This window comes from Gambusia affinis, linkage group LG01 (assembly GCF_019740435.1).
Source record: "Gambusia affinis linkage group LG01, SWU_Gaff_1.0, whole genome shotgun sequence".
NCBI classification, from domain to species: domain Eukaryota; kingdom Metazoa; phylum Chordata; class Actinopteri; order Cyprinodontiformes; family Poeciliidae; genus Gambusia; species Gambusia affinis.
In genome coordinates this window covers 24,279,715-24,304,009 of record NC_057868.1, presented here as the reverse complement: position 1 = coordinate 24,304,009, position 24,295 = coordinate 24,279,715, and the positions used below count along the sequence as shown (strand labels likewise).

The 24,295-nt window shown below is 41.2% G+C and overlaps 1 protein-coding gene across 3 annotated transcripts; it reads right to left on the bottom strand.

Annotated features, from left to right (window-relative positions):
- Positions 1-983: 983 nt before the first annotated feature.
- fignl2 (fidgetin like 2) lies at positions 984-18,758 on the bottom strand. Of its 3 annotated transcripts, none has more exons than XM_044127890.1 (3): positions 18,606-18,758; positions 17,224-17,364; positions 984-6,165 (listed from the first exon to the last, which is right to left on the bottom strand). In XM_044127890.1, the coding sequence occupies exons 2-3, from the start codon at positions 17,246-17,248 to the stop codon at positions 4,121-4,123; spliced, it is 2,070 nt and encodes a 689-aa protein (XP_043983825.1). In that variant the 5' UTR covers positions 17,249-17,364; positions 18,606-18,758; the 3' UTR covers positions 984-4,120. The 3 variants fall into 3 exon arrangements, with proteins under 3 accessions (XP_043983825.1, XP_043983835.1, XP_043983843.1); XM_044127900.1 differs by having other exon boundaries at positions 1,008-6,165; positions 16,894-17,364; XM_044127908.1 differs by lacking the exons at positions 17,224-17,364; positions 18,606-18,758 and adding an exon at positions 7,759-7,783 and having other exon boundaries at positions 1,008-6,165.
- Between the last annotated feature and the right edge of the window lie 5,537 nt (positions 18,759-24,295).

Sequence of the window (24,295 nt, the reverse complement as noted above, 5' to 3'; positions counted from 1 at the left end):
AGTGTTACATAGCCATTTTTAAGGAATCCTGCAAAAAACAGTGAGACTGCGTCCATGTACTAAAGGAGTGCTGAAGTTCTACCAAGTTACTCTTTGAGCACATTGAGAACTCATGCCAGAAGGTTATACAGGAAACCCGAGTAACTTCTAAAGCACTGCAAGCCTCACTTGAGATAAACGTTCAGTTTTATCAGTAGAAAAGAAATTGGATAAAAATGGCATGTTTGTGAGAGTTGCAAGAAGAAAACCGGCGGCCAATAGTTCCCAAACATTTTCTTGAATCTACCAAAGATTTTTGGAAAAAAATATCAGCTGAAACTTTCTGTAGACATGCATTACATCTGGTTCAAAACTAGCAACATTTTAGAAAAAGAACTTCATGAAAAGTTTAAACAGAGTCGTGGTGGTAACGGTCTGCAACGGTTTTCCTGCTTCAGGAACTGGACGACTTGCTGTTTCTGACAGAACCATGAATTCTGCGCTTTACCAGAGTATCTCCAGCCATCAGTTTGTGACCCAAAGCTCAAGCACTGTTAGGTTATTCAACTGGAAGTCCGCCTTGAACGACTAATAAATGAACATTTTAGAGTGGCCTAGTCAAAGTCTGGATTTAAATCTGATTGAGATGCTGTGATCTGATCTTAAAGAGGCAGTTCATGATTGAAAACCCCCTAATGAAGCTGAATTGATACAATTCTGCAGAGTGGAGCAAAAAACCTCAAGATGAATACAGACTCAACAGCAGTTATAGCAAAGACTTGATGTTAAGTAGATTACTAATAAACAAAGGGCCAAGTTGGATTGGATAGCTGATTTTGTTTATAAATGAAAAAAATGTTTTTTTTTCAGCATAGGTAATCATAGATAAAAATTAAAACAGCAATCAATGAAACATATATAACCAGGTAAAGTAAGCCTAAGAAAAGCAAGAGACCTTCCTTATTTGTGCAAATGTGAGTGTGAACTAAATGAACAGCCGTGTTGCAATATTGACAAATTCTGTTTAATATTGTGTGATACTCTTCTCTTAAAATACAGTCTTTTCTGAGGTAGACTATTACAGTTCAAGAAACATCATTATCATTTTTAAAACACATCAAATAAAACGACATGAAATAAATATTTTCATGTACAATATGCTGCAAAAATGAGGTAGAAATGGTCACAGAAAATGTACAATAACCAAGAGAAAAAGTTACTGCAGTGGGCAGATTAAAAGTGGACAAAATAAAAGCTTGTTTTGGTGGACAAACTGTCGACAGAGAGAAGGATGTGGTTTCATTTCTGGAATTTAATGTGAGCAATTGTGAAAAAGTTTTTTTTATTATTTTTATTGCATTTCCAAGACAGTGGGGGTCACTCTGATTGATCTGGTTGAATCCACCAGCTGGTGAGGGAAGGCTGCTCTGAGATATAGGATTGCCGGGCATCAATCAGTCCACTTCCACTCCGGAGAAATCAGAATAAGGGAAGTAGAAGGGGGGGGAGGAGATTCAACGCCACATGGTCACTAGGGCCTGTGGCAATCCAGTCTAATGAGATTGCATTTGGGGAAAGAGAAAAAAGAATGATGGGGACGGAGCGACAGAGGGAGGGATGAAGGATAGGGGAATATTACATCATCCTGAAACTTACGAGCCGCTTTGCCTGCAGAACGTTGACTGGGTTTTCTCCGGCGTCTAAAAGGACCTGCCGTAGAAGGAGATATATTGCTGGATTGTCTACATGTTGGCTTATGCACAAAGTAATTGTAAATATTTAATCTTTGAGATGTACTGAAAGCCACATGTAACACCTTGGTCTGAACTACTAGTTGGGATTAATATTCTAAGCCATTTTAATCAAGTTTTGGGTTCAGATGTTTACTGTCAGTGCATTGGGGTTGGTTCTGTGTTTATTTATTTATTTTTTAATTTAGAAATACAATTTAGAATCACAATGCAGAGCAAACTTACAGTTGTAGTCAGATTCCTTGACATGCCTGGTAAACATGTGCAAAAAGCCTTAAAATAAAAAAGTATTTTACAATGGGCTCCTGGTGTTTCCATGCACTCAAACAAGAGGCCCACAGAAATTACTGATCCTCTGTCATATTTTAAGGCCTCTAAATATTTTTTTACACTGGCCCAACCTAGAGTGTTTATTTCTTAACAGCACAATCTTTGTCTCATCTGCCAAAAGCCACAGTTCTAGTTAAAGGGTTAATACAAGTCCACATGTTTACTGGCCTCCTAAGGAGCCATTTGGTGTGAGGGAAGCATCTAGTTGTTGTTATGGATACTCGGTGACATTTGATGCAGTTTTTAACTTTGATGTTTTACCTTCCACATCTTTCTGCTCTTTGGCCATGGTGGCAACATGCATCATCAACCCAAGAGGCCAATAATAAAAAATAAAAACGCTAAAAACGGGCCCCTTTATAAAGTCATACTCGCAGCTAATATTTACACAAGGAGCCCATATTGACAGGAAATGAGCTGAAACTCAGACAACTGATGGTAATGTCACCTCGAGGTTTTATATAGGACAACCCCAGGTTAAAAAAGTTTTATCTCGAACTTTATAAAAACTCTGATCAACTTAAAAAAGTTGACAAAATTGAGAGATTTTTAGATTGGATCTTTCTAAATATATTTCTGTGACTTTAAGCTAGTAGCATAACTTATTTTAAGGGTTTTTACACGTTTACCAAGGTTTGCTGATAAATGATCTGTGTGTGTGTGTAGATATGTGAGGAAAACACCAAACGGTGCATTTCCCAGCAGTTTGTCCAACAAAAGAAGAAATATTTTCTGTTTTCTACATTTCTCAGACAATCATCACTTCACCATAAACTACATTAAAAATAAATGGTAAAAGAACTGAAACAAACAAAACAAAAAAAAGTATTTATATATTCATATATAATAATACATGGATTTATGGCATCAAATATCCTTTGAAATACCTGAATTACATTCAATGTTACTCTTTGTAGAATATTCAAGTTTCTCTGCTGAGGTACAAGCCCAGCCGCAGTGGGTTTTTCACGAGACTGTCACGGTCCTCCTCGCTCTTCTATCTCACTCTTATCTAAGACCCTAAGATTACATACATTCTTTATTTCATATTTCTGAGGTAAAGAAATTCTTCCTGAGCATTTCAAACAATATCACATAACACAAGAAAAAAAAAAGTGGAAAAAAAGGAGGAACGGAGGCAGGAAAAACCAACACGATGTGGGAGAAGCTGAATGCGCAGGTGTTATTCTGCAGGTGGGAAACTGAACCTGATGGGGAATGTGAATCGTGAAGCAGGTTTTGGGTTCATCGTACTATATTTACTGTAAGCACAGCGCAGTTGGATGGGTGAAGCATGAGAAGTGGTTTTACAACGAAACATAAAAACACTCCACTGAAACAGCTGTGTTCCAGAACAAAGGAGGCCCAGCTTCACTTATTCTGCACTTGTTCTCTCCGAGAAGGTTTTTGTGTCATATTTTGGTAAAAAGCTATTGTGAATATCAACATGCTGTGACTTTTACTTTGTTACGACCGGTCAGTTTTGAGAAATTATCAGTGCTTTTTATTATTATGCATTTGGTTTGTCAAGTTTTTGGTAAAAAAAAAAAAAGAAGAAGTTGCTGAAGTGTTGCTGATCTCAAGCCCTTTGAGCGACAATCCTATGACTACATTGACTGTAGGATAACATGGAAGTGGATTGGTAATAAATAGGATCCTGAGAGTAGCAGCCAAAGGGCGGATTTTCCAAACCCTGATTATCCATAATGTTGGACCACATCGCCCAGCAACAAATAACTGATTTTGTCCTGGACCCAGGCTAATCGAGACACCCCTCTGATTTCCCCTGTTGGCCAAATGACTAAAACCCGTTCACCTCACTTTTTCTTTGGGAAAACATCAAATATTATCAGTGTTCTGGGCAAAACAAACAGTATACCATGTCAGGTTCCTGCCAGTGAAATAACTTTATCAGCGCTGCCCCTACCGTCGAGATTCTCTGGCTCTTTTGGCTGCATAATCAGTAATTAGGAAACAACAACAAAACATCCCCAAGGCTTTAAATGCCGAAGCAAAAACAGGGTCGTAGTGCAGTCCGAGTATGGTGACTAGCTGCTTTCTCAGTGGCTGTACATTTTGCTCCACTCTATACAAGTGACCAGGTCCTTTGTGGTGGTGTGTGGGCGCACCTTGCAAAAGGCATTCTCAAAATCTGTAAAGTCCGGAGTTTTGGGGGATGTGGCGAGGCCGTGCATGGCTCCGGCTGGGGAAGATGCTGAGGAGAGCACCTGCTGGCTCAGCTGCAGCAGCTCCCACACAGAGAAGCCCTCAGTGCGCTGCAGCACAGCGGTCATCTCCCTCTCGCTCAGGGTGCAACCCTGAGGCGTCAGCGCCTGCAGCAGGACATGCTGACGGATCCCCATGTCTGGGAGGCTCACATAATACTTCTTGGCAAAGCTCCGGTGGACGGCGTCCTGCAGGAGATCTGGCCTACCAGTGGCACACACAAGAATAACCAAACCTGTGGGCCCCACCTGGATTTTCTCCAGGGTTGTTAGCAGTATCTGCCTCAGCCCTTCCTCCTCCTCCATTGCTTCCACCTGACTGAGCAGAATCACGGTGGGTTGCCGAATCCCTGCCACCTGCAGCAGAGAACCCAGAACATGTTCTGCTTCGAGCTTTCCTTTCGATGCCAACATAGGTCCGCTCACACGGTAGAAGGAAGCCCCCATCTGCGAGGCCAACGAACGAATCAGTGTCGTCTTCCCCCCTCCTCTAGGACCAAACAGCAGGACAGTTCTTGGCGGTCGCGCCAATGGGCTGGGCCTTAACACGGGCCACAGCAGGTCCTCTTCCAGGGCAGCCTTGACATGAGTGAGCCCAAACAGTTCGGTCCAGAGCAGTGCCGGGCTGCAGTCTAACAACTCTCCGTTGATGAGCTCCAGCAGTCGGGGGTCTGGGCTCTTCATAGCTTCAACAGGTGCAGAACACAACGGAGGGCGTTTGAGTGACTGGGGGCGGTGCTGTTGCTGGGCGAAGCCCTGCTCCGTTACCCCATTCTCCCCCGTCATGCCTGCAGGAGGACTGTACTCCCCTCCAGCCCCAAACTGAGGAGACACCAGGGGCTGAGAGGAGGGCTTGCTGGGCTTGAAGCTTTGAGGGTCTGAGCTGCCTGAGCTGCTGAATCCATTTCCCCTGCACTCTGTTTTCTCACTCACTCCATAGGGAGAGTTTCCTCCAGCCTTCAGGGAATCATAGCTGTACTTCCTGTACCGTGACCGGTCCCCACTGTCATCCTCCTCTACGCCTATTTCAAAGGCCTTTCTCTTTAATGACCCTCCAGACTCAGATGCTCCAAGGTTGGCACTCTGGTAGCTGTATGAGCCTCCAACCACTGTGGGCCTAGAGGGGATGGGTGTAGGAGCTGGTAGACCTGAGGGAAGGTATGTCGTGGAGGGATGACTGTAGCTGGGAGCAAGGTTAGTCTGGGGTGGGTATGTGCTGGGTGGGTAGTTATAAACTGGTGTGTTGGGGCTGTAGCTGGGCACCAGAGTGGGTGTGGGTTGCAGAGTGTGAAGGGAGGTGGGGGGAAGTGCTGCACTGGGCTGAGGACAGAACCCTGAGGAGAGATAGGTGCCGTTGTAGCTGGAGGGATACTCGCCTGAACCGCTGCAGGAGCTACTGCCACTGTAGGCCGAGTCTGACAGATTACTGTTGACTACTGACACGCTGCTCACCCCAGGGGGGCCCGCAGATGTGACAACAGTCTTAGAGCTCGAAAGACTCTCATGGCCGCCAGGAGGAACCAAAGGATAAGAGCCATCAGTGTTGTGTGTCAGCGGCCAAGGTTCCAACTCTGTCTTCTGGCCATTAAGGCCCCCAAAAGCCCCCGGCTCTGGGTACGGTCCCACAGTAGGAGGTCGGTCGTATGGTGAGTCCAACACCCCTGCGTACTTTTCAGCATAGCGCTTCAGGAGGTTTGAGGCTGTGAGGGCGGAGATATCATCGTTGGCCCAGGCGTAGTTGTAGGAGCTTCGTCCACGGCCAGAGTAGAGATCCCCCTTGTGGGCTGGAGAGGAAGTGGTGGAGGAGACATCCAGGTGCTGCTCGGGCCACTGGCTGAGGGGCTGGGCATGCTCTGGGTTCCAGTGCATCTTTAACAGACCTGACAAGACAGTCACAAGACAACATCAAATTATTTTACATACAACCATGCCAAAAAACATTAGACTAATTCTGTTTCTGGAGTAGCTGTATTCTCTGTTGAAAATAGAAAGAGTAGTGAAACATAGTTTTACTAGTTTTTTATTAATTATTGACATCCTCAAATTTATTAACTGTACTGAATCGTACAGTTGCTTTCTCATACTACAGATTTTCTTTTCAAATATACCAACATAGTATATGTCCTACACTTACTTTTTTTGTTTGTTTGTTTTCCTGATTAAAAGTTCAATTTTAGAAATATTTTAGTTGCCATTAAGTAATGGATGGATGGATCTTTCAGGTAATGGAATGGGAAATAAGTCTTAAAATAGAAATATTTTGTCTCACTCTGTTGTCCAGTCTTATTCAGATCTGGAAAATACTTTCAAATTTTACATACTGCATAGGAACCCTGAGTTGACCCCAAATGATACCAAAATTTTACTGTAAAGCAAAAATATTGCAACATTGTGTATTCATTTTATCCTACAGCCCTGCTGAGCAAATGAATGACTGGTTTTGGCAAGAAGGCAAAAAATATTAAGAAATCTTAATTATTAAAAATATTTTAATATCAATGATTATATGTATTTCTTAAACCGAAAACAGAATAAGCAGGTTAATGTTTTACAAAAAGAAAACATAACTTGGTCACCGGTGGATCTCCTTTACTTTGACTATTGTGTATAAAGTGACGTGATCAAGGACCCCTCCTCTGCCAAGAAGTGAACTTCCTCTGTCAGGAAAGGCATCTTTTCTCAGTGCTGCTGCCAAGTTTGGCAACAGAACAGTGTCAAATTCCCTAAACAGGGAGGGGACGCTGAAAGGGAGGCACAGGAAAACATGGAAAGCAGCAGAAAGAAAGAGTGAAAGCAAATCAGTGGGATGCATGTGTTGTTTTGTAGTTTCCCAGCTCATGTTGGCGTAGCGATAAGACCCCTCCACTGTTCGCCCTACTAGTAGCATCTGCAAGTCTCCCAGAGGAGCTATTGTTATCTCCCTGTGCATGTTGCTGTGAATGCCTGCTCTCTCCACCCCACACCCCCACCTACCACCCACGGATCCACCCACCCACCGTACACCACTGCTCAGAATGGCTTGCTGGACACAAGGAGGGCATGAAAAGGAGGGAGTACATGGTGTGTGTGTGTGTGTGTGTGTGTGTGTGTGGGTGTGTGGACAGTGGTTTAGAGAGAGTGAGAAAGAAAAAGGGGGTGTACTGGAAGTGCAGCATAGTGAGCTATTCATCAGCACAGGCTCCTATGGAACATTGGGAAGAGGGAATGTCTGCTCCTCTAGCTGACTTCAGCGAGGTCAAAGTAGCTTGGAAAAAAAACCCAAATAAATAATGTTCTATAAATAACGTTTTCACTCCACGCCTCTTTATTAAATCTGCCTAAAAACACAAACTCAAACACATCCTATAAATTCTCAATGCTAATATTTTTATGTTATTAGCATTAGATGTGGGATATGTTAGCCCTGCCTCCTGCTCAGGCATTAGCTTGACATTCCACACATAGCTTGGCATTATCGAACTGTCACAATTTACCCCGAGGTGAGAAATACTCCGGCCAGGAACGGCGAGGTAGAAAGGAATATAGCAGAAGCCGTCATTGCTGCAGCTCTTTGCCTTTTCCTCCAGCAGCCGCCTGATGATTCATTATTCATGGCTGTCTGTAGGTGTGGAGCCAGGACTCTTATTGCTGTTTAAATCAAATCTCAATATCCACAGCACGAGATTCTGCTTCTACTATTTCGCTGCTAAACTTTGACCTGAGTCTTTCCAAACCTCCCCGTGTGTGTTTTCAGATTACGCCTGTTTATTCAGTCAGATGAGACCAGCAGACCAGATGGCCGTTGGATTATCATGTCCTTCATATTCAAATAGACTGCCTTAAGTTCCCAATGGCCAAACCAGTTCAAGTGCTTCGCTAAGCTTCAGGCGGCACACACGGCTGCACACCCACTGCAGCAAACTGTGATATTCTCACACATCTTCACTTGCAGAATACAGACTTGTCCACACCCAAGTTTGTTTTTTTTTCCCTGGTTTTTCGGTTTTGTTTTGTTTTGTTTTGCTGCAGACTGACTTGCAGGTCTTTGTCCGGGCCGCAGAAACCGTACATGTCCTACAGGCCCTTCCCATCTGCAGCCGGACCAGTTTGCTAGCAGCCCCAATAATGGGGCCTGTGTGTGACAAAGATGGATGAGAGCCCAGGGGAGCTCATAAAACCTGCAGCAGGGAGGGAGGGATGGAAGAAGGCAGAGACGGAGGGAGGTAGGGAAAAGAGAGCGAGTGGACAGCAGGCGCTCTGTCCTTTCTGAGGGGACTGTAGCAGACATTAGAGGACCCTGTGAGACAGGCTGACTGCTGTCCACTCCATCATCAGCACTAATACAGAAAACTACACCTCACCTCTCCCATCCCACCAGCTGATTGTGCTGCTTACATAGAAGCAAATTCACTGTCATTATTTGTAAAAAAGTGGCTCTGAATCATTCGTCTGTGAAGAAAGCGGCAGCATTTCAGCAGAGTTTAGCCCTTTCTGTGTAATTAAATGCTGCCTTCTGCTGGATTGTGGTTTTTAGAGCAGTAACAGTTTGAGCGAGCTCTAATCTACAGTTCTGCCTAAATCGGAGCCATCACACAGATTAATTCATTGGAGGGCCGGTAAGAAAGCTAAGATTAGAAGCAGGAAATCAGGACAATGTGTGACAACAGTAAAATCATTAGATCAACCTCAGTAAAGGCTAGAGTGTCAGCTTAGATTGCAAATTATTTAAGACATCAAGAAAGGCGAGTACAGAGCTGGTAAAATGTGTAAATATTAAAGGTAAAAATTACTTTTTCTGTTGTGCTTCCGTTACTTTCTGTTTTCCAGCCTCAAACAAATCAACCGTCACTTACATATGGGAGGATTATAGATTTAAAACCTGTACTAGAAGTACGCAGAGACATTATTATGCTTGAAAAGGTTTAATCCAGACTTGATTATTTTTGAAGCTATTTTCATACTGTGATCACACTGAAAAAGCACCGAATATGCATATATATATATATTTTTTATTTATTTAATATTGAACAGGTCTTTCCTATGTTGACTGATGGTCTTCTTTGGCTGTGAGGAGGCTGATAAGAACCTTCTGTCTGTGCATGTGAAGCTTCCCACTCTTTGTGTGTGTTTTCTCGGCCCTAGGAGAGACAGATGTTCCTCTGCTGACCGCCTTTACTGTCTGTGCGGCCTTTGTGGTGGACAACCATCCAGCAGACGTGCATGGATCGAACAATCCAGTTGGCCCTGAGACAAAGCCGAAGGGATCCTATTGTCAGGGGCCTGTCTAATTATGGAAATCTTATTAATCTATTCAGGAGCAGTTCACTGACAGCTTTTGTGTCAGCCTGGGATTTATTGAGGGACCTGTGTGAGCTGCATCCTGTGGCAGGAGTATGAGATGAAGACAGCGGCATGGCTCTCTTCAGCAATTTTCGCTTTTAGGAGGGAGGTTTTTTTATAGCCTTAACATCCTCAGTTCTGCTATCTATAAAGTCCCCTCATCCAGTGCTTATTGGAGAACACGACAGTAGTTTTAGTTCCATAAAGTAGGTATTACTTCCAGCTCTGTTGTGGTTTCTCATAAAGATATTATAGGTTTGAGGTGAAAAGTTATGTTGGCATGAAGCCTTGAGATGGAGGGACACAGCGGCTTTTCATTGCTCCCCAGAGGTTGCGTTCCCCTTCTTCGTTCCCGGCTCTTTTATTTTTCATGCCTCGAGGAACAAAACATACACGGATGCAACAAGCCTTCTGGGACTTTGTGCTATTAAAATGTGCAGATTGTGAAGGGGGCTGCTTGTAAACAGCAGCATTTTGGATCAATTCAATCAGGGTCCGTTCGGCGTTGAGCTACACCTCCGTCCACTGATAAACCCAACAACTCGACATCATACACCTCCGCAATGACGCAGGAGTCAAACGTGATAGAAAAACAAGGTGCAATTTGAGGACAGGATCTCATCTCAGAAAGCCAACCATTTTGGAAAAATGCTTTCAATGTTACAAAAATGTAAACAGATGATCAGTATTTTTGCAATATTTTGGAAATTCAGTTTGTACAAAAATTGTAAAGAAGCCCATTCTCAGGAAAACTCAAGTATTGCTGCGACAAAAACGAACAGAAAAATGACTAGCGACAAAACAAGCTGACTCACCGTCACTGTGCATCATTGGCACATGTGAACCTCACCAATTTTATAACAATAATTTCTAGTATTTATCGTAAAGATAGTCTGGGATACTTTTGATTATTTATACCATCCTGAATTTAAAGTATAACATATGAAGCTGTGGCAAGACATAGTCTTGATTTTAATATTGTTTTAAAACTAAGTGAAAATAATTAGGCTGCAAACAATTTAAGCAGCCTTTAGTATATTAGTTGTGATCAGCACAGGTAGGATTAGAAACATCAGTTTTTTCCTTGGAGATTGTAGATCGTTACCTTGACTTTTCAAACAGTAGCCGACATTACCAAATCCAGCAGGTTTTATAACACAGAGTCTGAAAACCGAAAACGATAAAACAGAGACTCCTCATTGTGACATGTTCACTTGAACGTCTTGCTTTTGCTCACAGCCTGAATAAACATCAGGCGTTTCAGGATATGTGCTTCCTCTAGCTATAGTTCTTAAAACTTCACTGATAAAGAAAATGGCTGACTTCTTGCTCATCTCCTACACCTTAAAGTGTTGTTAGTGTTGCCAAGTGGTAGCGCAAGTATTGTGCATCCATTGATCAGAAATATCTGATTTTAGAAGTTCTCAGAGTCTGATCACCAGTGATCACAAAATGGAGTCTAAAATTATTCACAGATTTAGATTTAAATTTAAAACTGTTTGTTTCAACTGGTTTGTGCCCGACAGGAAATGAGGCAGGCATCTCAAAATAATAAAACAATGTAAAAGGAGTATTAGTTTGAAAAAGGGTATGTTTTTAATTTACATTTTAATTTACATTTCAGTTTATTTAAGTATTTATACACCTCTTAATGTTCAACGGAAAAGTATTTGCTACAATTGCCAGTGGTAACTTGCAGTGGGCTTTTAAATTAGAAAGCATGATCGCCCTAACCTTCAGCTCCTTCCACAGATCAGTTTTAAATGGGGACTCTGACTTAGCCACTTCAAAATGTCAATATTACTTGACGTTTAAAGATACTGGTAAAAATAAAAGAACACTTTCTACCTAAATTTTCAAGGGAAATAAATAACTTGGGGCTTAGCTGTGAGAATTGCCTGTTTCTGATTACAAGCTCAGTTTGGCTGTGCATCTTTCATCCTAAGAGCATCTGTGAAAGCAAGTTGGGAATAACAGACTTAAGGAGACAGAAGACAATAGAGCAATGTTATTCATCTAATAACATGTTATCAGCTTTCATAAAACTAATCAATTAGCAACTGGAAAAAAATCAAGTGTAATGTTCACAGGCAAGTCAGGCAAACAATCTTTCAAAACTTTTTAAAAACCTCTGCCATCACAAGTTTAGTGTGCACATAAAGAGCATCTGACAATCCATTATTTATGTTTCAGATCTTGATTTGTCATTAGAAGGCCCCTGAGTCCTTTGTTTTCAAGTTCACAGTGATTTATGATACTAATATCAAACAGGACATTCTTTCTGGGCTGTATGCCGTGACATACAGCCAGCCAGTCGTAAAAGCACCAACCTGAGAGGCCAACTGCATTTTACAACATGGCTGGAGGAGACGGTACAAAATTGTCCTACGGTGGTCTTCCCCTGTGGTATGAAGTACACTTTTTCATCTGCATTATTACGAAACAGCTACGGTACAATATTCAATTATATTACAGTTTTATATTAATATAAATCAGTGTCAAAATGGTAATTGATTTTTATCAAAAGATACTGAAATATTGCGTGAGGCGCTGCTAAATATCTGCCAAAAGAAGTGCAAGGTGAGTTCTTGAGAGCATTTTTAAATGACATCAAGACAGGTACGTATCACTCAGAAATAAATGAGTAAGGAAAATTAGAATACATCTAAGTACTACTCACAGGCCTACTATCACGCAAAGAAAAAACAATCCCACACTCTCGCTCTGCCTCAGTCTGGATTTCTTTCAGTGGCCTAAAAAGATGTAATAACAGAGATCTGGTGTGGAGTTTTCACACCTGCTGCCCTGAGTTTAAACATGGATCATGAGTCCAGTCCCAGGAGATAAAAAACAACTTTCTCTCCTGCAGTGGCTTTGAGGGGCGTCCTCTGTGTGTCTTTTCTCCTTCCTATCTCTGTACTTGAGATCTTTGTTTCGTGTCTCACGATGACAGTTGGAGTTAGTCTATTTTATGCTTCGACCTCCGCTGGGAATGTTCCAGGCCAGCTGTCAGAAGAGTTTTGTCAGCGTGGAGATCATACCACTTAATAGAGGAAGAACAAAAGATGAGAAAGAGCTTAGAAAATAAACTGCGAAATTAAAAATACTCTTTACTGTTATAAATTTAACAATTATTTTACTAATATACTACTTTACCAGTGGAAAATAACAAATAGTTATTGTCACCACAGCTTTTTTTTCTCTGAACTGGATGAACAAGAAGAGCGGCCAAACTTCTTGGTGGCATTTGTTAACGATTGATTCATTGACAAACGTGTTTAGAATTGCTAACGATGATGCAGCAGGAAGGCTAGGTCTCATCTGAGAGCGTGCTCGTTTTAACAGCACTTTTCTCAGCACTCTCCAAAAGTAGAAAGCCTCAGGAATAATTGCTGGATGCGTCACTTCATGCTCGTAATTTTAGAAACAACTCCCCCCATCCCCCCGAGCCTGCTAGCGCACATCCACAAATGGCAGAAGCTGAGTCCAGCCCACCCACCCCCTATCCCCTGTTCTCTTCAAGAGCAAAAAAACACAGGGTCCCTATTTTCTGTGGCTGCAGGCTGGCTTTAGGTCATTGTGTCCACCAATATATCAAAGAACAGCTGTCCTTAAGGCTCAGTGATGACCAATCGCCCCCTCCATCTGTCTAACCCAACCAATCTTCCACTCTACGGCTCCATCATTTCCATCCGATCTTCCTCGCCTTTCTCTTTACTCCCATTTCTAACCCAATCACCCGGCCCTCTTCTGCAACCAGCTCTTACTTTGTGCAGACAAATTAAGCAAATCTCAATACATTCAATACACATGCTGCCCTGGCAAAGTTTTGATCCTCCACACTACAAGCATCTCAGAGCATTAAAGTATTTTCTCGGGTGCATTCATTTACTAATTAGCCGTGTTTGTGTGGAAAAACGTGTCACACTGTAGAGCCCTCACTTTCTGCTGCCTCAGGAATCTAGTGAAGTGCAGCCATCCAAGTGAGCCTGAACCCGCTTGCTTCTTAATTGGACCGTTAATGGGAGCGGAGGTCTTCTTAATGAGCTGATAAACCCCTTGAGAAATAAAGCACCGGGCCCGTGGACTCACAGGAGCCAGGGTCCCTAAAAACATCCCCCCCCCCCTTGCAATACATGCACAAAACAACATGCACACACTCACACACTGGAGGCTAATTAGAGCCAATTCACACCCACACTAATGATCCTTGCTCTTATTCACACACAGTTTAGCAGGCTGTGTGTTTACTCAAAGACCTCACAGGGCCCTCCACGGCAACACTCATACCACTCTGCCTACAATGGGGAAAGATGCTGTTGTGGCCCTCCAGCCAGTGTTAGAGGGGCCGTGGGATGAGATCAACTGCTCTAAAACCTAGAGTAAAACATAAAAACAGAGCCAGAGAGAGAGAGAGAGAGAGAGAGAGAGAAGACAGGGGTCACTCAGAGGAGAGCAGTAAAAACTGCCAGACTGGACTCTTGTGTGTAGTCATTCTCTGTGCATGTGTGCTGCTTTAAAAGAGAAGGTATCCCTCCACCAGCGGGGGCCCCCAGCAACAAGAGTTAGGGCACTCCTGAGTTGGCGGCCTGGGACTGATTTAAGAGTGTGTTTGAAGTGCAGATTACAGATTTTTGCACCAAATCCCTCCAGGAGTATCCATGGCCCCTGGAATCTCTCTCAGGTTTCGTCTCAGGTCCGGCGATTGCGGTTTCACCCAGCTTGAGGTATTCTGGACTGGCCACAGTGAGAACCAACAGCATGTTGTGTGTACAAGTTGTTTTCATGTCATGTAACCATGTGTGCATCTATTCTCTCTGCGCAGAAACAGAAAAGGCAACTACAGGAGTGAAGAGTAGCAGAAGGAAGCCGGAATGCTCCACATTCCCATAAAGCGGAATTCCAACATGGAGGTGAGAGTCTTCGCATGCTCTGCACACATACAAAATCTTTCTCAATTATGACTCCAGTCTTTAACTGAGAGCTGCAATATCACCAGCAAGCACATGGGTGAGCTTGTGTGTCACTGGTCTGAGAGTAAACAGTGTGACAACCTCACACTGCTGTGTGTAACCATATGAAGCTCCTTTCTGCAAACACACACTAGCAGGCTGTTCTTAAATGACCTCGACAACAGAGCTGCGCTGTACATTGGAACCTACCAAGCTGTCGAACATAGAAAACCACTGCACCCAGTCGTAAAATGAGGCCCCCGCCCCACCTCACTCCAAAAGGTTCAGAAGATCCCTATTAACCAGCAGAGAGACGTTTGAAAGCAGACTAACTTCTCAGCCATCCATCCGCCTGTGACATTCTTAGAGCTACCGTCTCCAGGAGAACTCAACTTAGTCCATCAAGGTGGACCAGTAAGGTTTGTCACTGGTTAAGTTAAAATAAGTTGGAGTTGCAATCTAAAAGGAATCCTCAGCATGATCCAAACATGTCAACTTTATTTGTGTGAACAAACTTTCAGACCTCTTGCTTTCTTATTCAGAATGAAAGGTCTACCATATAGATATGGTGCCCATCAAAAGGAGGAAATTTGCAAAAAGCAAACAAACAAGCTACTGTTGTTCTATTTCCTATTTTGCATGTAGGTAAAGTGCACTGAAAAATGTGGTATGGAGCAGAATTATCCTTGAGGAATTCACAGTGTCCTGCTGTATCAGGAACAAGAACATTATTTTAGTTGTGTTTACTTAGTTTTCATATTTAAGGATCAGCTTACCAGGGAAATAACAACACAAATGTTTGTATTATTCTTTAGACACTTTCTGATATTTAGCAAGTTGTATAAATCTTTTTTACATTGCCCAAAAATGTTCAGTTACTGGAGAAAAATTACTTAGTGAAGTAAATTAGAAATATATTATCATGCTTTGTTTTACTTAGTCAGACGTTTACTATATTGCCACTAAACAAAAAAAATTGTAGGCAAAATACAAAAATTTGTTTTTGCTTTGAAGACAGAAACAAAACGTGGTTTCAGATAAACAATCCTTTTAGGAGATTTTTTTCCAAAAGTCAAAGACGAAGTTGTTGTTTCAGGCCCTTTTCCATGCTGCTTACACGTTACAGCTCTTACACAGCCAAAACTCAAAAATAGTTTAATTGTGCAATAACAGAATGGATTTAATGATGACCAAGTTCCGTAACAGTATTAATAACAATCACACGTTGCATCACAACAATGATTAAAGACCATCTTTATCCATACAAATGTTCTGCAAATCCCCCCAAGTGGTCAGATAATTTTTTACTGAAGTAATCAGAAAGTAGGTCATGCTGTCAGTTTCACGTTCATCTTCAAGGTGAGTGATTGCAAGTGCATAGGACGGTGTAAGATAAGATAATGTTTCTATTGGGTCATTGCTATAATATTTGAGTCAGAGTTGGATTCATTTTGAAGCAGTGGTGGACATGATGCTGATGAGGCCAAATTTTTCCAACATGGATAAAAAGTATTTATCAGCCTGGCTTAACCGGTGATCAAGTTGTGTATGATTTAGTGTTAAATGTATAGTATAGTATGCTGGAGTATTATTTTCTTATGGTGTCCTTCCAAAGCCATTGAAGGGGAAGGCATTGAAGTGTGACCAGATATTTTAGACATGTAACGACAAACCTTTTCCTGGTCAGTGTCACATTTTTATGTTCCTTGAGGTGGGAGTTCTTGTCTTTTACTCGCTTTATGAACATAAAAAAGATCAGCATGTTTAGTATTCAATCTGCTGAACATCTGAGCCATATCGACATGTACTTGACATACATGATTTTATTTTCAAGCAGATTGACTGGTGCGTTTCTAATAAAAGTAAACATCAAACATCAGCTTTTGTTTCAGTGAAGCATTTTTAACTCAAAACAGCCACACATCTGCCTACGCTGCCATTGCGATGCGTTTTTACGTGCCGGTGCACAAACAGAAGCTTCTGTCATCTATTATAAAGTAATACTTTTAAAATTAACTATTCTGCTTGATTCTCCCTCCTTTCTTGTAACTGTCATGCCAATAATGGTCCATTGAGGCGAGTTAAAGAGCTGGGAAAAAGAGGCTCTTGAGGACGAGGCCACAGAGGCTGGCCCCTGCTGGCCACCAAACAATGCTGTTTTGGAGAGCCCGAGCACTGGACTCCTAAGAGGCCCGGTGTGAGGGTGCCCACAGGGGAGCAATGGCACTGGACATGTCAGTTATTAGGTCAACATTGTGGGAAGAAAAGTGAGAAAAGGAGGAGGAAGTGTGTGCGTTGGTAAGTCTTGCATTGGTGTATCGGTAAAATTACACTTGCCTAGCTAAGGGTTTTTGTGCAGCTTAACCCATCATCCCTCCATCCTTCCTCTGTTCCTCTTCTGTGCCACAGCTGTTTTCTACCGCCTGCTGATGAAACATTCAGTGCTCAAGGTTTAGCGTTTCCACTCTGCATATCAAAGAAAAGTCCAGTCTCTGTGCTGAGCCCGACTTTTAGCCACTGGTGCATCTCTCGTTCTGTTTGCACACGTCCACTCCCACTTATTTTTTTCTGTGAGAGCTCATTGATTCAGGCAAAGTCCAACTAAGTCAAGCCTTTGTGGTGTGTAGTTTAGAGAGGAGGGGTAAAAAAAAAGAATGTCCTACTCACTATAAGGGACAATAGGACTCAGCATTCTGTGGAGCTGGTCTCAGTAAGGAGGAATGCTGTTTCATGAATGCCAGCTAAGGTTAGCGCAGGTCCGGCTGTGGTCCATCACTGGCATGAGCGCGCACTGACAACAGAACAACCCTGAGAAAGACAGAGAAAAATAGAAAATAGATGAGGTTGTTGGAGGCTGCTGTGAAAAGCTTTGACAAATGTTAACCAACACTTTCAGATGAGTCCGAACACACTGAAGCAGAGGACGATAGAGTTACGGACCAACCTGAGAGCCGTATCGCTGTAACAAAACCAGAATTCACACTCTGTCTCACTCACACACCCCAAATTCAGACACACAAGGGCATTCATTACAGGCAGGCATTAAGCTGATTGTGGCGCTGTGTCCAGCCTCTAAAGAGGGTTTTCTAAATCTGCCTTACAAAAAGACTCATGCATACCATTGCTCCGCGCGCTGGGGCAATAAAGACTGCATTCTTGAGACAGCAAATACTTTTGGAGGTTCATAAGCCAAATGTAGTCAAGAGATCTATCTCTCCTTTCAAGTTTCACGTAACAACCAATCTGGTAAATAAAAGATCCTCAATTAATTTTGTTGACAGGGTAGAATTATTCATTTTAAAAATGGGAAACAAATTTTACTTTGACTGTAAGAGCCAAGTCAGCATGTACTGTAGTAAATATCCATTTTGGTTTTGATCATTTTAGTACACAAAGATGAAAAGGCAGATTAATCTTTCAGTGTTTGTTCTTCCACAAACTACAAGAGCTTTGGGAAAGCTTGCTTAATTATTCATGCACAGCAAAAAGATGCATTTATTAGATCAAAAATTAAAAGAACAGACAAAAAAATTTAATTTCTATAGAAAATTTTTATGAATTTTCACACTATTTATTCCCTAAATTCAAAGAACTTTATCAGGCCACAATAGTTCACAGTAAAGTAACGTTGTTGTCATGGATACAGAGACACCCAGCTTATAGCAATAAAAAAGGCATCTATTTACATTCCTTCATTCACATGAAGGAGATATTACGCAATGACCCCCTCGGTTCGTCTCTGGACGCCAACAGGCTTCACTTCAGCAACAACACCCTCCACTTTAAACTGACAGCCAACTTTTACCACTCGCAGCCCAGAATAACAATCCACGCCACAGCAGCAAACCACAGCTTCCACTTCAAGCAAACAGAACCTCTTTGCAGGAAAAAGATTTTGTTTGCAGGGGGGAAAGAAACGTCTGATGGTCAGTGGCCGAAGAGAGGAGAGGGCTGCTTCCAAAGAGCTCGATTCCAGGCAAACAGCAGGGAGAGCAGCTGGCCGTGACAGCAGATCGACACAGAGATGCAGAGAAGACAAGCAGCCTTACCTATTCATGCCTGCATGTCCTCCATCAGATCTGAGAGCACTAGCATAATCCCTGGAGCTGACCGGACTCGTGTGTGCACTGCTATGCTTTTTTTCCACATATGGGGCACAACTCTGCTCTTTCCCTCCCTCCCTGTCTCTCTCTCCTGCTCTCTCTCTGCTTCTCTCTCTGGCCAGTGACAACAGAGGTAGCACTTAGCTCCCATCCCCCATGGATCTCCCATCCCCCTCCCCTCCTCCTCTCTCTTTATGCTAAAAGTATTTAAGTAGGAAGAGGGAGAGAGAAGGAGGGGAGGGCGTGGACTGACCAGTCATTCTCAGAAGCAGAAAGAGAGGCCACTCGTGCATCGAAACCTTGGCCCACCGGACAGTGTCCGAGTTTTAGGGTTGGTAGTGCAAGTTTGCTCTGGCGCGAAGGACTGCACTGAAATATAAACAGTGGAAAGATCTCTGGAAAACTTAGACTTCTTCTCACGCTGACTAAAACTGTTTGTCAAGTCGCTTAACAAAGTTTGAAAGTAATTACCCTGAAAAACAAATTACCCCCTAAAAAATGTCACATCACCAGTTGGTTAATGTTGTTAGTCAGTCCAGCTTTTGTTAAAGATAAGTTGAAAAATTCCACATGTCTTTAGGTAACACAATAAGAGATGACAAACGAGAAAATGTGGTTTAGCAAGCAGTAGATAAAAGGAATTTGGACATTAACTTCTGCTTGACAGACGCACAAGCCTGTCATGTACTTTGGTGTAGATTAGAGGGACGCAAGTACAAGGAGGAGGACAGCATGAAAAGCAAATTTACAAATAGGAAACAATATGAAGGAGAAAACAACATGGCACAAAACTGGTCAAGAGAATCCATCAAGGATTGGTAAAAATACTTGGAAAAGGATGATTAAAGAGTGGAAAGATGGTAAATCACAAGAAAAACAAAAGAATCAGGTAAAAACATGACTAAAAACCATTTCACAAGAAAATAATGGCACAAGAGCAATTAAGTAGAAATAAAACAGTGACTGAAATTTTAAAAACAGAACCGACATCAAAACTTGACAAACTCATGACACATCCAGAATAAATGAAATTGACTTATAAAGCTGTCATCCTTTGATTAAAAACAAATCTGGGGATCTTTCAGTAACGTTAACCTGCTAGCTAGCTTTGACTGCAAACGAGAATCTTTTAGTAGAAGTTATGTGAATTAAATATAAACCAATATTCCAGAAAGGAAAACAAGCATGCTGCAGAGTCAGACAATTTTTCTTGTTTGCCAATCATCAGCTCAAATTGGATATTTTTTTTTTACTGATCCTTAAATGCAAACTGGCAACTTCCTCCATTTTTAATCTATAAAGCACGCAGGATTTTCAGTAATGGAAGAGTTGCATGTGTTCACCTAACAGTGAATTTCGGGTGTTCACCCACATGTACAGGTGGACAGAAATCACAAATATTTGCCCTGGACAAAGATCTGTGTAGTGAAACCTGTCTGACAGTTTGTTCTGCATCTGTCTCTCTCTGTGTGTGTGTGTGTGGGTGTGTGTGTGTGCGGGGGTGCGTATGCGTGTGTGTGCGTGTGCGTGTGTGTGTGTGTAAATTTTTAGCCTTGACTTTCAAAGTCCACTTCAGTTGGGCCTCACAAACCAAAGCACACAAATGCAACTTTGAGCAGAAAAACAGTAACTGATAGTGATCAGTGCAGCTCTCAGACAGGTATATTCATTTGATGACACGCAACAAACGAAAAGACAAATGAAAGATGAATACAATCAAACACAAACACCGATCCCTCTTTCTCTATACATTTGCAGCAGACTTTTCAAATGATGTTCTCCAGTAATGATTGAAAGCAAAACATATTGTTTATTATCCAAAGAAATAAATCATGACCATACATAACAAAGTAGCTACCAGAATTGATACTCAGCCACCAATCAAAATAGGCAAAAAAATAAAAAAGTGTTGATTGTGGAGCGCATACTGTAGCACAGTTCTGTTGAATGTTATAAAAAATATACTTAGTTTTGGCTAAACGCTCCCAAGGACATTCCTTGATAACAACATCTTATCGGAGTTCTGCCGGGAGGCTGAGCAACGGGGTTTCATGGCCCTGTAATGTCACCGACTTCACTCAAGTCTTTGTTTTGCCCTTTGTTTTGTCTGAACGTTACAATTTGCCCTAATGTGTCCTTTCCTCTTTTTTAATTTATTTTGTTAGAAACTGTGGAGTACTTACTTTTAACCCAGAAAAGGAATTAGAACGAACTTGGAATCCAGAGCCTCTAGTTTATTAGTCACTCCTTAGCTTATATTTTAGAAACCGTAGAGTACTCACTATTTAGATCAATATTAGATTATTTTTTAGATTATTATGCAGAGAAGGGCATAATAATGCATAATGATGCATAACAATGCCCTTCTCTCTAACCCAGAAAAGGAATTAGAGCAAACTTAGAATCCAGGAAAAAATCTTCCAGAACAGGAACATTTAGTTGTTATTATTACTTAGAACTCATTACTTTTACAAATTTAGATCACACTTAGAAAGTCCAGAGAATACTTATACTTATCTAGCATCCCAGAAGTCCAGAGGATTCTTATTTACTTACCCTTATTTAGCATCCCAGAACAGGGATTAGAACTTGGGACCCAGAAAAACGTCCTTAGCAACTACTTTTTAGACTCTTATTCTTCCAAACCAGAAAAGGAATTAGACCAGAGGATACTTACTTATACTTATCTACCAACCCTGAATGGGAGTCTAGTTTATTTACTTTGGATCAACATTATTAGCTTTTTCTTCTTTTGGTCTTTCTTTTGGTTTGTTATTTTGTTTGCATTTCCTTTTAAAACCTGTAAAGCACTTTTCATTGCCATGTTGCTGAAAATGTGGTATATAAATAAAATTACCTTTGCCTTTGCCTATCATTTCTGGAACGTATTCAGAGTAAATTATCAATTCAACAAACACCACCAAAAAATCGCATCATCAGCCAAGCACAGATTTAAGTTGCAGGCATGTTTTCAGTGCAATTTGCCTGTTAATAGAGCACAAAATTATCAATCCTGGTGAAATACTGGCAAAGGGGGAGCCACTGAATTTCACCCGCCGTCCATATTTACGCTACAAGGCAACTTGAATCTCCTAAATATCATGTGGTAATGATGACAGTGAGGAAATCTTGCCGGGCTTAGATTCCAAGGATGACTTGAGTCGGGATCAAACAAGGTCCTATACTGGAAGCTACTAGTGAGGTTGTAAGCCGGACAACAGCTGTGTGGTAGCTTTTAAAGAGCTTATCGTATATGCTACTTAAGCATCTGACCTAAGCATCCCTTCACTTTAAGTAGAACAAAGTACAGCACTGATGTTTCTAGACTGGAAAGATGTTTTCATTCACAAGGATTCAACACTGTTGCAAAAACTTCAGCGCTGTTTTGATAAGACTTTGATGCATTCATTCATAAAGAATCTGCTGTGATGTTTTATCCAACTGTATGAGAATATTTTCTTCCTGAAAAAGAAAAATGGTTCAGTATAGAAACAACCAATTCATCATGTCTGATTTAAATGACTTTTTTAAAACCTAATTTTTACATGGACTGAAATGGGTGTTGAAATAACCAAAAGAGAGATTTTTTTTTTCCCCCTGCAACTAATAATTTTCATTCAAAACTTCTGTTCATATCGATATGACATGTTCATTTTAAACTGTAAATTAATTAAGTAAATTAATAATAAATAAACAAATAAATCTAAAATAAATGTTGTGTGGCTGTTTTCTCATTATTTGAGACCAGGAAAATAGCGAAAGATCAAGATAGGAAATTATTTTCATTCAACAAAGAAATTTATTTCCGATACCAATGCATTTTATTAAATTCTTAAAAATGAATCTAACATTTTAGAAAACATTGGACCTAGCCTCAAATTTAATCTGCTCTTGATATGGACGATGCCATGTTGGAGGTTACTTCTGTCATGCATGCTCAGTATGAGGGACTGTTGCAAAGTCAACAAGACAATGCAAGCAACAGTCCGCATTTTTTGGGTTTTTATTCTATAGTTAAATCTTTGTAACCAGTTTGAATACTAAACTAAACCGATGATGCTGATAATTTATTGAATTTGTACTGTATGTCAGATTTTTCAATCTCAAAATGCTACAATTATCTCCAGTCCTTTCTTAAAGCTTTCAGTAGAGAGTCATCAGGTGGTTTGGGGAGAGAGCTCTGCAGACGAGGCGCAGCAGAGCCCATGGTGTGAAGGTATGTCTGTGGCGTATCGAGCCCGTAGGAATTTGCAGAGTGGAGAAACGGAGTTGATTTCTGAGCAATGAGATGTCCGTTGAGTTAGGATGGTCTATTTCCGTGAATGGATTAGCAAGTGAGTACTCCTTGTTTGCTAACTAGGATCAATTGGGATGGATGTACTTGACTTGCAATCTGTCTGCATGACTGGATTGATTGGACTTTTTGTCTCTTTTTGTTAAGTGCCATAAGATGACATGTGTAGTGAATTGGCGTTATTTAAATAAGAATTGAACTTAATTAAACCAAACACAAAATACACAACTGAAACTGAAAACGCTGCATTTTCTTTCCCTTTTAACATGAAAGTCAGTTTTATAATTATTTCCTAACAGATGGAGTTTGTCGTCATTCTCCCGTTATGTCAGGCAACATACAGCAAAAGCTTCAGTAACAAACTGCAAGTACTAATAAACATTATATTCTTCATTTCAAGATGTACTTTTGTTCTTCCTGCTACTCAGGTTTTAAACATGCGTCTTTAACACAAATGTTAGCAGTGAAAAATATCACAAGATATATTCTTGTACAACATTTTTTTCAATGAGTCAAACACAGAAAATAAACAGTGTAAGATGAATTTTTTTTTTTTCTGACTCATCGTTCTTACACCTGTAAATATTTTAATGCCCCACCCAATGTTTTGATCAGGTGACATTTCAGTTTCATATTCTGGCTCTTAGCTCCCAGCTGTCAGTCTGTTTTTAGCGCCACATTCAGGCTCAAATAGCACAGTCGTCTCCTCCTGTTACATGGAGCCAGTTCTCCAGTCCAGTTTATGTCCATTTGTGCTGCTGCTGCTGCACAAGGATAAAACTGACAAAAACACAACCTGGCAGGAAGTTAAACTAATCATACTTTTCTTATGTGCGTCTGATGTTTCTATTGGATGGGGTTACAGAGATATGAGACAGTACTACTACAATCATTAATTTTCATGAATTTATTTGATTTTAACGCAGCACACTCACAGCCAGCCTCCTATCTTGCACTATTTTCTTTAGTCATTCTTTAGTCAACCTCAAAGTGTTTATACATTTTAGTAGTATTTTGTTATTGTAGCAGACAGAAATAATATGGAACAAAATATAAGAATAAGATCTAAGACGTGAACTAAAATGCTTTACAAACACTCTGCATCTAAGGTCTAATTTGTAACATGACGTGAGGCTGGAGCTAAATTAGGAGACACTCGAGTGGTCAGTGACAGGACTCAAATCAGAATGTGGGGCAATAAACCAAAGAGGGAAACACCACAACTCATTAGTGTGGATACAAAACTTAACACACCAAGCCAGTCTCAGCTCACAACCACAATTAGACTCCTTGATGTTTTTCCTAATATGGGATCCTCAATAGGTTTGCTAATGGCATCTCT

Coding starts and splice junctions, on each gene's coding strand:
- fignl2 (XM_044127890.1), bottom strand. CDS start 17,248: ATGCTGAGTCCTATTGTCCCTTATA. Junction 6,166..17,223: donor GAGTCCTATTGTCCCTTATA/GTGAGTAGGACA, acceptor CTGTCTTGTCAG/GTCTGTTAAAGATGCACTGG.